The 12959-nt window shown below is 43.0% G+C and overlaps 2 protein-coding genes and 1 long non-coding RNA gene across 4 annotated transcripts in view; all 3 read left to right on the top strand.

Moving 5' to 3' along the window:
• The window catches only part of nav3 (neuron navigator 3), a gene marked incomplete in the record, with an annotated part of 202937 nt that extends 198519 nt beyond the window's left edge, over positions 1-4418 (top strand). The window contains 1 exon segment of the mRNA XM_035678645.1: positions 350-4418. Within this exon segment, the coding sequence (XP_035534538.1) occupies positions 350-469 (120 nt within the window).
• A 687-nt stretch (positions 4419-5105) lies between these two features.
• LOC118340754 lies at positions 5106-6543 on the top strand. The gene is made up of 2 exons (XR_004797385.1): positions 5106-5311; positions 5890-6543. It is a non-coding gene; the product is annotated as an uncharacterized LOC118340754 (long non-coding RNA).
• A 196-nt stretch (positions 6544-6739) lies between these two features.
• On the top strand, positions 6740-12014 carry LOC118340633 (zinc finger protein 345-like). 2 transcript variants are annotated; one of them, XM_035678725.1, is made up of 7 exons: positions 6740-6875; positions 8014-8216; positions 8356-8448; positions 8572-8667; positions 8762-8872; positions 9449-9572; positions 10459-12014. In XM_035678725.1, exons 1-7 carry the CDS (start codon positions 6836-6838, stop codon positions 11937-11939), a joined length of 2148 nt encoding a protein of 715 aa, XP_035534618.1. In that variant the 5' UTR covers positions 6740-6835; the 3' UTR covers positions 11940-12014. The 2 variants fall into 2 exon arrangements, with proteins under 2 accessions (XP_035534618.1, XP_035534627.1); XM_035678734.1 differs by lacking the exon at positions 6740-6875 and having other exon boundaries at positions 8075-8216; positions 8562-8667.
• Positions 12015-12959: the final 945 nt, after the last annotated feature.

Raw genomic sequence — 12959 nt, 5'->3', positions numbered from 1 at the left:
AACGGCTTTACCTTTACCTGGTGGCATAAATTATGTAGGTCATATAACGGCATTAGTATTATGTTGAGACTGTTTCATAACCAGTTAAAAACTCATTGTAGTCTGTTTAAATCCCTACTACCACGGAGAGGAGGGTACCAAAACTCTGTCCAATAAAGAAGCTGCTTTTTGAGTCATGTGACTTTTGTTACCCTGGATCCCTTGTAATTGTATAGAATTAATTTAAACAAACCAAATACAACAATGCAACAAACTACTATTCTGACCCTGGTTCAGGTCAAACTTCAAGTGTATTTAGTGTCATTAAAAGTTATTAAGTCGTCTCTTTGGTTGTTTGCTGTGCTTTCAGATGAACATGCTGCTACGGCTGCAAGAGGCAGCTAACTACTCCAGCACGCAGAGCTGCGACAGCGACAGCACCAGTCACCACGACGACCAGCTGGACTCATCGCTGGAGTCGGCACTATGAGACCCGAGAGCTGAGCTGGGAGACGCCAAACCCCTCAGAACGCCAGGGGAGCCTTTGAGCCTCCGTCGCTAGCAGACACCCCTATAGTGCACAGATATATGATATATGAAAAGTTTTATTATCCAGAATGGTATACCAACCATTTGAAAGAAAACACATATTTTTACATAACAATGGTGCAATATTAAATCAAATTATTGTATGTTTTAAAGAGCAGTAGCCAACTTGGTCCTCAGTGGTCAAAACGATAAACAATCACACAAGTTGGATCCGTTATATTTTAATCACAGTAAATAAGAAGCTCAGCTAGTCATTTTTTAATGGATGTATAACATTTTAGAATACAACTTTTCATATATGTGTAGGTGGGACGTGTCTGATAAGGGACAGTAGTTCCTCTGAAGATGACCTTTAAGGAGTAAATCACATTTGTGCTCACTCCATGATGAGCCACAGATCACTCCATTATTTTGACTTTGGGTGTCAATCCTCCAAAGTGTCCGAGAAAAAAGAGAAAGCCAAGAGTTTGACATGACAAAACTGGATTTTTCGTTCCTTTTTTAAATCCCAGATATATCTTCAGATGTTTACAATGGGGGGGGGGGACAGGTTCTATTGTTTATGTCTTTCCTTGTTTACAGAGGTGCTTCTCACACAGACACACACACACACACACTCATACAAATGCACTTAAATACAGGCAGCAGGAGGACACTGTCCTTTGATCAGAGGCTTTAATTGGTTCAAGGCCCCATGTGACCAACACTCCAGGCTGCCAAAGTGTCCTTGGGCAAGGCACTATTTATACCACACTGGTACCCTGTTCTCTGAACCCACCTACTAAGGGAGGCAAGTAAGAGGAGAATAGTGTTTTCCTGTGATGTACCGCCCTCTGGTGGTCACAATGGAGGTCACAACACAAACTGAATCCGATCCATCAGATAGATTTAGTGCTTCAGTAATGTCTGATAACGTCCACAACCAGCTGTTTAACTGAACCGGCTCCTCACAAGTTACTACTTTAGAGTAGAGTGTCGGGCTGAGGGACACTTTTTCGTCTCATAGTTTACCACTATATCACCTTATGTGAGTGTCTTTGCCTTTTATGAACATAAAGACGGCACCAGATGTGGTTGACTTGAGACATCTGCAAAGCCTCTACACCCCAGCCAGGATCACAGCAATTCCATTTTCATAACACACGCATACGGCTCACAGTCCTCCTGCCCAGTCAGTTGAGCCGCGTGGTGCTGGTCTCCTGCCCTGAGCCTCCTCAGTGTCAGGCACTGCCAAGCCGCTCCTCGCTGCCCTGCATGCCAACAACAAGCACAACGAAAGCGCATTGTCTGTGTGTCATCCAGCCACATTGCTACTGTGAAGGAAAAAAAGGACAAGTGCCAATGTTTCCCTTTGATTTACTGCCAAATGTGCACACACACCACCATACACCCACAGAGACTTTACACCACAATGCACAGCTGACCACAGTTGTAAACTTCGATTAAGTTGTTCTTGGCCTTCCACACTCCACAGCCTGTTGTCACCCCTTAAGCTTACAATGCACCATGAAAACAGCAGGCAGCGCCTTCTGTGGGTCATCACAGAACTCGATCAACTGACCGTCCGCTAAACCCCTCTGCTGAACAGCAACTGTCCAATCATTAACAGCTCAGCACGGTACGTCTGCCAAGCTTTGGATTTTCCCACATGTTAAAGCAGTGTGCATGGAGATGTAGTTCGAGATACAGTCAGCTTTTGAAGAGTTTGGACTTTCTTAGCGTCTTTATTAGCCTTTCCAAAACCAAAAGCACTGCGGCAAAAGTATAAGAAATAGTTGAATAGCATCTAACGTTAGCGTGATACACTAACCAACCGCAGTAGTAGTAATACTTCCAAAACCTACTCTTTGTTGATTTTATATATATACTGTCTTCTACATGGATCATTAACTGGTGAGAATGCTAACTCTAACATAGCCTTACCTTACTATGAATCTGGAGTGGTAAACATGCTATCATTATTATTGTGAACTGCACAGGTGTGAGAATGGAAAGCTTGACAGGCGTAGCAACCGTTACTAAGGGGGGGGCGGGGTTAGCTTATGGTCAACTGCAAATATCTGAATTCCTGTGATATTTGTGTTAACCTGCATAAAGAAACAAGCAGGTTGGGTTTGCTGTAACAGGAAAGCTGTACAGATATGAATCACAGCTATGACACTGATCAATCAACAAAATATCAGTAATATTCAATTGAATGGTGCAAACTGACATTTGATAGTCTTGTTCAGAATCTGCACCCATGTGGGATCCTTGAGGTACCAAAAAAGAATCCAAAGTATTTTAAAATGCAAGGGAACAATGATATTGGTGCTTTCTCACTGCCTTAAATGTGCAAAAGTTTGGGAGGCGTCCTCTGCTCCCATTGGCTATAGTGAGAAGAAGAGAAGTTGATGTCGGATGATGATCTGCTTCCTGCTACGTCAAAGAAGCTGCTTGTAGTCGGAGAAACAGCCTCTTTTGTTTTTTTGTCCCTCTTCCTCCAAACCGCCCTTCTTGTTTCTGACAGTTAAAGTATAAAAGAGTTGATGCTGTATTTGAATTTAAAACTGACCAATATTGTAAAAACATTTAAAAAGGGGTGGGGTATTTTTTAGTTGTTTTTTGCCCAGCTGAGCTGGGCTCACTTGAACTGACAGGAGCACAACCAAACTGTTTTGGGTTTTCTAGCCTGACGAGCATGTTTTGAAGCTTTTTAATAGGGAAGCATTGAGAAGAGACCTTTATCGTTATGTATGCGTGTATTGGACGGAAGCCATTTTGAATTTTGATTGTCCTCTCTTTGTTTAACGAGTGGGTTGGTTTTGCACACTTTGAGGTGGGGGTGGGTTGTAAATACTTAAGTCTTGCACAGTGAATCAAAGATGCATTCTGCCCTGTTGATGTTACAATATGCTTAACCCGCTGAGTAAATTATTGTACTTTAAAAACAGAGAGAAAAAAAAAGAAATGCAAAAACTCAACACGCTGTCAGAAACAGGTGTGTGTCTTGTGGTGATTGGATGTTTTGCCTATGCAGGAGGCATACGGTGTACAGTAAGAAACTGTTTTTTAATTCACTAAAATCACAACAAAAAATAGGCACTTTTCTGGTATTACCCCATCCTGCCATAATATTCTCTGGATCCTCCGTCTTTAGGAATGCCTGTTGTTCCTTAGAAGCACTTCCTCTCTGGACATTTTAACCCAAGCTTACCGCCACGTTAGGCTGTCCGAGGCACCGAAGCTGACCTGACACCGTACTGTATACATTTACCAACAACCAACAGGTGCTACTGGTCAGTCAAAGCCCATCAGAGACCAAGAAGTCATGTTGTCACAACCTCAGGACAATCCTATCCTCTACAATCCTATCTGTGTTCAGCTTCACAGGTGTCTCAGCAGCCAAGCCTCTAATGGTTCGCACATGTATCTGGCCTAACCTGGCCAGCCTTGCGTCTGCAAGGGTGTGTAGTTGCATGATAAGGGGGCAGTTATTGTGGTAACAGGTTGCTACCTACCTACGGTTAACCCATGTATCAAACCTGAGCGTAGATCTCCCAACAGTTCACCCTCTCAGCTATTCTACACTCCCGTTATAGGCCGTTAGTTCCCGAGCTAGCAGAGCTTTGACACCGTTAACAGTGTACACCATAGTCTTGATGATCAACTGGTAATTTTTCCCACTTAACACTTTGCAGTTACATCTCAGTTGAAAACCATAGCATTTACTCTGGTTTGAGAGAAAGTTTTCTTCTTTTTGGGTGAAACATTTGTCCTTAAATGTTTTATATTTTGTACATTTGTATGTAACATATCATGTAAATAGACAGAGACAGTGATTTAACTCATCTGGAGGATTTTGTAGTCTTTGTAAAGCCCTAATAAATGGTATTTGGTGTCACACGAGCAAACAACATGCTGAGCTTTTGTCTTTACTGTGTTTGTGTGATGTGTTTTGGCCAGTTTAAAGTATCAGAGGTAGAGTAGCCAAAAAGTAAATATACTATTGCTTTCTAACACATAGCCAAGTACAGTAGAGGTAAAGATAGTCATCAAAATTTCAACTTGAGTCAGGAGTATATGAGCATCTATTGAAAGAGAAATGTTTTATTTCAAAAAGGGAATAAAAAGAGTGTCAACATGTTACAGTGTACATGTACTGAGATAATACCAAAACCACTTAGAAGCCAACACATGACAAATAAAGTCTTAAATGTTTATAACAGGACACTGAAATTATTGGAGCAATAGAAATGCTCCTGTCAGTGTTAGTATTCTTTCTCTAAAAACGTAATTTCTTGCATAAAAACGATACCGACTACACCTATGATAACACAAAATGTCATCGAAGTTATGTTTGGTGATGTCTTTCTGACATCTAGTGTTTACAATACAAACACGAATCAAAAGTGGTGATGAAAGACATATATCATCACAGAAAGATTGGATGTACTGAAATGGTGTCCAAAATCCTGTATTTAATGAAAGAAAGTGAAAATAAAGGGGTAGTAATTATAGCAAAACAAATGAATATTATGGTGCCCTAGCGTCGGGTGGATTTTATTTTGAAGGACAACTTGACATGCTGTGTTTTCTCTTCCGGAGAGCTCGCGGTAGCCGCACGCAGAGATGGGAGCAGGAGCGACTCCCGTGACGGAGACCGGAGATAACGAGAAAATGTTTAAATCTAAAGGAGATTCGGTGTCTTTGCCGAAACACTCCTACTGGTTTGACTTTTGGGCGTTCGTGGTCTTTGACATCGTTTTCTTCCTCGTCATGTATTTCATAGTCCCGTAAACAGGTACGTGCGCGTGGGAGTGGAGAAGTTTCTAGTTAACGTGAACGTCGGTAGCTGAGAGGGCGGCTGCGGAAGTTGCTAAACTAGTCTCCTAAACTTATTGTGAAAAGAGAATTGTAACTACACTCCTAATTAAAATTTCACTTTTCGAGGTGTCATCAACAAAATTGTGATTCAGCTAAACTCACTAAAGCCCAGAAGCTTCGACTGAACCTGTAATTACTGTCGTCCTTTATGTGCCTGTTCAAATATTAACTGTAGATATATTCTACAGCAGAGGTCACCACTGTGTATTACTATGTGAACTCATTACGTTTGCTGTCATGTGAGACAAATAAAAGCAGCAAATAGTCATATTTGAAAAGCTGAACAAGCAGATGTTTGGTATGGCTGCCTGGAAATGTTTTGATTATTATCTAGACAGTTTATTAACACATTAATCAACTAATGATTTTAGCTCTAATACAGTGTGCCATGGGGATTTTCATGTAAACTGCCCTACTGTGGCCTTGTTGCAGATTGGTTTTCCTTTGTCTTCAGGGTGTAGGTTTTTGTCTCAAATGTGATCACTTGTGTTAAAGGATCGGCCCCTGGACTCTGGAGACTGAAGACATGGAGTGCTGGTGGTCCTGTCCTGCTGTCAGGAGTGCTGACTCAGCTTTGACTGAATTTGTCGCCACATTATTGGATAGCACATCCCAAGTTTCCACTGCTTGGACCCTGAAACTGCACCTTTATACATGTGACATCCTGCTTTGATATCAGATATGAACCACAGAACTTCCTCCTGCAACCAGTTGCTGTGGACTGTCTTTGGATGAATTCACACTGTGTTTCTATTTAAAAGTGGCAGTTGTGTCATCAGGACTTGTAAAATGTACTTTAAAGCCATGAAGAAACAAGTGTTATCACTGTCGATGTTACTCAGTAGAGCAGACCGGCTCAATGTTTTTCATTATTTAATCACTTTTAACAAAGATAAATTGTTATCCTCAAAACAAGCTGAAAAAACTAAACCCTGGGGAGAAGAGTCTCACATCTGGAAAAGATTTTGTCCTAAGCCATCTGATGATCCAGTGTGTGGACGGGGGGATTTGATGACAGCAGAGAAACAAGATTTGACTTGCACACCATGAAGAACAATGAGATGAGGAGTATCATTCCAGCACACTAAACTCCTGAAAGTTTGCACATGGAAAATACTGCAAATAAAGAGTGTTTCCTTAACTGCCAAAGAGTGATCTCTATTATTATATAAAACCAGATTCAGTATAATATTAGGCTTAGAGACACACAATACACACAACAACTGCATACAAGATAAACAAATTACCTATGTTTTAGTAACAAACAGTTAAAAACATAAAATAGCCTGCACTTTAACCTTAACCAATCAGCTGGTGCTATGGAAGAATACTTTTATTTTGAAAACCGTTCACTACACGTGTTTCCGCTCTGTAGGGAGCTAACAACAAATAGCTAACTACCTGATGATAGTTTGTTAAGTGACTTTACACTGTGTAAATCATGGAAACGACTGGCAGTTCTTATCAACTTGAAAACACAGGTCCGTTTTATTTCAGTGTTTGATCATTTAGTCGCAGCTAACGGCTAACTGTTAGCTGTAGGGGCGTTAGCTCGTAGCTCCAGCTAACAGCAGTGATTGTAGCTAGCTAACTTCCCTCATGTAAACACAGCAAAACATGGGATTATAAAGCCATATTTACTGTATGCACGAACTGCAGCATTGTTATTGAGTAAATAAAAGGTTTAGGATTACTTTGTGAGTAGGAAAGGCTTTAAACCAGTCTCTCGTCAGCCACATTATGTCCAGTTAGCTAACTACTGTAGGCTAAATGAACTCAGTGGTAAAAAGAGTTGTTGGCTCATGATGTGTGAGAGGGATTTCTTGGTGCGGCACATTATATATGGCCTGTACAGTGTTGAGACAGTTAGATATATTATTAGTGAAGTAGGAAAAAACATGCAATGCAAGGGGCTAGAAAACATTGCTGGGAGGAGAGTTGTTTTATATCCTCAAGGCAGTTTTCGACACAGACACAGCTATTATGGCAACAGTATATCTGAACAGGTGTGTCTTTGTGTTAGTTAAAGCTTTTCATTACAACAGCAGCTTTCTGCTAACAGGTTATCCATGCTGTTGGTTGTGTAATTAGCATGTTGTTCTGTAAACATCTGGTACAGGAGGTTCACCAATGACCGTTCAGTTAATTAATATTTAAGACAGATTGAAATGTAGGCGTTCAACCTGAATAGTCACACCAGACCCTGTGTACAAGGACATGTTTATTTTATCAGCAAACATGCTCACAGGTTCTGTCACTTATCTGTGTTTGTTACTTACAAAGAAAAAACAATGGTACACTAGCAGTCTTTCTCAAGACCCCAGGGGGTCCCCAGAGAAATGGGGAATATTCAGTTCAATATTATTTAATAGATTAGAAATTAGACCAATGAGAGAATGTATAAGAAAAGTTTCACACTCTTCACTGTTGCTCTGCCCATTTACAGTATAGACAGTTATGGAATAACTAAGTGTAATCAGATTGGGGTCCCTGAGACTACATCTTATCAAATATAGATCTTCTGTGGCCTGATGCGTATCAGTTTTGGGGTTGTGGACACCAAAAAGGTTGAGAACTGTTGCACTATCGTGTGAGCAGAAGCCACTTGTGTTTGTGCAGATATCTTCCTGCCGTTGTCATCGCTGAGGCTGCTGATCCCTCCTCTGCGGCTGCTCTCTGCAGCCATGTGGCAGGTGGCTCAGCGCAGAGAGGTTCTCGATTACGAAAAGGTCGACGAGTTTGTGATGCTGGTCACGGCGACAGTTCCAGACCTGCTCAGTCCAAAGCAACGAGGCAAGCTGCTCCTTCGACTAAGAGCGAAGGTGAGTCTGCGGGTTTCATAGGAGAGCAAGTTAAAAAAATGTTACTAATAGTACAATAATGTCATGTTTGATGGATGCAGTTAAGTCAGTGTCTTGCTGAAGAGACACCTCTTGCTTCTTTCCACATCTTTCTCTTCAGATTATTCTTGAGCTGTGCAGAAATGAGGAAACAGCCAATATTCTGTGTATACAGCCTCACCTGGAACGGATCCGCCCAGCGGGATACGCAGGAGTAAGTGAGAGCAGTCTGTGTTCACATATCAAGCACAGTGGAGTTGGGCCTTGTAGTTACAGTCAGATGGAGCTTGTGTTGTTTGGAGATGGTCCCAGCAGTAACAACGATAGTGTCTTACAGAGTGGAGATGCAGAGGTGGACGCAGAAGAGGCCATTTTTGTGGAGCTCATCCAAACGCTGCTGAAAGACCCAGCAGAGAGGGAGCATTTTTACCAGGCAAGGCAGCTTCATGTAACCAAACCTGGCATTCTGATAGTGTTTTTGTGGACCTGCTGGGTTTTTGAGTGACTGTTACCTTTGTACTTCCCAGGAGGTTTTTCCAACAGAATATGGTCTCAGCTATGACACAGACATGCAGCTCCTTGTGTGGGAGTTTCTGTCTAAACTGGAAAAACTCCTGCCAGTACCAGACCTCAGTCAGGTAGGAAATGACATCACACTACAGCAGCTGCTGGTTGAATCATGTTTAAGGAAGTATTTGAGGAACAGTGGGACTAAAATGATTTCATCTTTTTCCTCCCAACTCTTCTCTTTCTGATTTTAAGTGTTTTAACGTAAACAGGTCCTATTTTTAAAAAGAATTAAAGAACATTTTATGATTTTGATTGTGCTGTGTTTAGCAAATAGGCTTTAATACAATAACTTTAAATGCTTCTATCATGATACGAAATACTATTAATACCATAGTATCATTGATGTTGTCATTGGCTGGGTGGGCTCATATAATATATATATCGTTATCAGACATCTGTATCTACCTAAACATTCAGTATTCATCAGGCTGTAGGCATTCTTACGTACAGATAATTATCATTTTCAGGAGTCGCAGTAATATAAGTAAGAGTCATGGTGGATGAAATGTTATGTATGTAAGAGTGAGTCACATTTCAGTCTGTAGCGACTGTATGATCACTTAGGGGGAGGAGCACTTTGTTCTTGCTGAGTCTTCAGTCAAAGCTGGGTCAGCATTCCTGAGTTTTTTTTCTCCCATAAACAGACAGTTTCATGGCTGACCTCTGCCCCCTCCGTGCTGAAGGACTGCTTGGAAGCGCTCTCCAGTCCCGACGACCTGAAGTCTCTCCTGCAACACCACAAATGCCTCGAGCACCTTGGAGCACAAGGTAAACCAGATAGTCCCTACAAAACACAAACTCCGTCATTTCATGTGAACAGAGTTGACAAGATGTTTTCCAGTCATAGACACACCTGGAAATTGATTCAAATAATTAAACTTGCAGCAATCTTTTCCACGTCCAGTTTGTTTTTTACAGAGCCCACTAGAAAGAATTCTGGTTGCTGTGGTTAATAAATACATGCACAGCAATGTTAATTGTGCATGCAACAAACACTCTATACTTCTTCTTTTAATTGGCTGATAAGTGAGGAGCTGAATTTTCTGTAAAATAAAATAACGCTGACTTAATTTGTTACTTACGGGCTGTGGCCAAAGTCATGTTTCTGTTTGAGGAAAACTGTAGTAAAATGTAGTCAGTTCTAGTGGAGAGTACCTTTGATGAGAACAGCCGAGTGTGCCGCAAAAGCAAATTAATGTGATGAATGTCTCAAAAACACTGACCAGCTACCTGTAATGGACACTCCATCATTAAAAAATGAGGAATGAAACTGGAGTTAAATGTGTCAATACTACACCTGCTGGTAAATTGTATGACCGTCTCACTTTGAAATGTATTTATGGGAAAAAAGTTGAATTATATTGCTGTAACAACTACAAAACAAAACCAACATTGAACCAATGATGCTTTTCCTGATTATCCTGACATAAATAGTTCTTAAATTGCATTCATAATAGTCTTAGAAAGTCTTAAACTGAACCTGTTGAAACCTGCGGGAACCTAGAGTTGTCTCCCAAAAGAAACAGAAGTATGAAATGAAGCGTGTTTTCTTTATAAAAATGAGCCATCAATGTTGCGGGTGAAAGTGTAAATAAACTTGCCGTATTTGGGTAACACAAAAAACACCTCCTTATATTTTCTCTGTTTGACACAGGTACCACTGTGGAGATGTCCACTCAGGTCTTCGCCTGCTCTGAGTGTCCATTCTTCCACATGCAGGAGTCATTCCTGCTGCAGCACATGGAGCACAGTCACCCTGAGCAGTACAGCAAACTCCAGGAGGCAGAGACAACTGAGGCCCACAAGAAGAAGGTCCAGCATCCCGAGTTCCCAAAGCCTTTCCCCATCCACGACAGGCCTGACCCTCACATGTGCCAGGAGTGCGGCAAAACCTTCACACGCGCTTCAGACGTGACTCGTCACCAGCGGACGCACACAGGTGAGCGTCCATACACCTGCGAGGAATGCAAGAAGGGCTTCAAGAACTCCTGGGATCTGACCCGACATCAGCGCATTCACACCGGAGAACGGCCCTTCCTCTGCTCCCAGTGTGGCAAACGGTTCACACAGATGGGGCTGCTCAAGCTGCATTTCGAAAGAACTGCCTGCGGACAGACTTGCAACCCTCCCCTCGACTTAACGACAGAGGTGGTGATAGCAGAGGAGACATCAGAGAAAGAGGGCGGTCAGTACAAGTGCCAGAAATGTGACGAGAGCTTCGGCAGCATCCTGGAGCGGCTGAGGCACAGGCAGAGGCACGTGGTGAGGCGTCAGTACAAATGCTCCCTGTGTGAGAAGATCTACAGCCGAGCGTCGGACCTCAAGAGACACCAGATGAAACACACTGGCGAGCGGCCATTTGCATGTGAGTGTGGGAAAAGCTTCACGCACGTGTGGCTCCTGAACAAGCACCAGCAGATCCACACCAGGGAGCGTCCGTACCCCTGCACCGAGTGCGGGAAGAGCTTCACGCAGCTCCAGATCCTCAACAGGCACCTGCTGACTCACAACGGCCAGCGGCCCTTCCAGTGCTCCTACTGCGAGAAGAGTTTCACCCAGCTGGCCAGCCTCACGCGCCACGAAAGAATCCACACGGGCGAGAGGCCGTACCTTTGTGCCACCTGCGAGAAGACGTTCCTCACACACGGCGAGCTGGTGAGGCATCAGCGCAGCCACAGTAACTTCAGGCCGTTCAGCTGCCAGCAGTGCCCCAAGAGCTTCAAAACCAAACGAGCGCAGAGCGAACACCTCAATACGCACACGGGAGAGCGGCCGTTCGCTTGCGCGCGTTGCGGGAAGAGGTTCGCCAAGTCGACCTCGCTCGTCCGCCACAACCTGACTCACACGGGGGAACGGCCCCACCAGTGCTCCCAGTGTGGGAAGACCTTCCTCACCTCTGGCGAGCTCCTCCTCCACAAACGGATCCACACGGGAGAAAGGCCGTATCCCTGCTCCTACTGCGAGAGGAGGTTCAGGTGCTCCTCCGACCTCAACATGCACATCCGAACACACACCGGAGAGAAGCCACACAGCTGCCCGCTCTGTAAGAAGAGCTTCTCTACGTCGACAAGGCTGAAGAGACACTTACGCACACACATGGAGAAGGGCATCGTTGTGGAATCCTTTAGTCTTTGAGCTGCCAGGAGATAATGATTTATTTATTAGAAGATGATGTTTATTTCTTTGTCTGTAAAAATACAAACTCTTTAATCAATTGAATAGTTTCATTTTTATTTTTTTATTTTGGTGACCCTCTGTTACATGAATTGATGAATATTGTCCTGTCTGGTTTTGTGAACATAGGAAGTCACTTTCCATATGAAAGTGGAAAGTTTCTCTGAGCTCACTGAAAATCAGGTTTTAAGGGGCGGGGTCTACCAGCATGATTTGTGACATCACAAATAGTTTGGAAGTCAGTCCTGGTCCAGTATGCAACTTACAGTGTGATGTAGAAACGTGAAGCCACCAGTGCTCATACACTGAGAAAGAGAGACAGAACCAGCCTCACTAAAATGATTTAAAATGAACCAACCCAATCTCAGATTGTGAAAGGAAGGTGTCTGGGGACAGCAGGAGCATTGATAGTTGTCAACCAGTCGACTTGGATCATTCAATCCAGGGATCAGATTTTAGTTTATTTAAGGAAAATCTGTGTGCTTAAAATGTTTGGATTTTTTTAACTATGGGGGTAAAGACAAAGATGGCAGATAACATTTAGGGTCATTTCAAAAGATAAATGATCAAAGAGCAGAGAGAGGAGGTGGAGAATCTGGGGGACAGTGGCAAGAGAGTAGAGTGTGGGACAAGCGATAAAGCCAGACAAAGTCAAAGAGCAGGACAGGGCAGAGAAGAAAGGACAATGGGAGCTCTGGAGAGAAACAGGAGGAGAAAAACAAGCCAAACTATCCACAGAGGAACCAAAGAAAATGAAGATTCATGGAAGTGACGAGAGCAGAGAAGCCGAGACAGAATGTAAAGGCTCTGGTTTAGAGGAGGGAGAAAAGAAAAACATGTATAACAAGGTGAAGGAAACCAAGGAAAGCAAAACACACCTGAACAGGGACGAAGCTATGAAAAGGTGCACAAACACAACTCAGAAGAGGAGCAGTGGAGAAGGGCCACAAAGATGTGTGAGAAAGGGAGAGGAGGCCACAG

Source organism: Morone saxatilis, unplaced genomic scaffold (assembly GCF_004916995.1).
Source record: "Morone saxatilis isolate NCDOM2014 unplaced genomic scaffold, NCSU_SB_2.0 Contig10, whole genome shotgun sequence".
NCBI classification, from domain to species: Eukaryota; Metazoa; Chordata; class Actinopteri; family Moronidae; genus Morone; species Morone saxatilis.
This window is presented reverse-complemented; position numbering and strand designations above follow the sequence as displayed.

What these genes read in the sequence shown, in the direction of transcription:
- LOC118340633 (XM_035678725.1), top strand. Translation starts at nt 6,836, where the DNA reads ATGGAAACGACTGGCAGTTCTTATCAACTTGAAAACACAG. An exon ending in TTATCAACTTGAAAACACAG is followed by an intron (nt 6,876 to 8,013) that starts GTCCGTTTTATT and finishes GTGTTTGTGCAG; the next exon opens with ATATCTTCCTGCCGTTGTCA. An exon ending in AGAGGGAGCATTTTTACCAG is followed by an intron (nt 8,668 to 8,761) that starts GCAAGGCAGCTT and finishes TGTACTTCCCAG; the next exon opens with GAGGTTTTTCCAACAGAATA.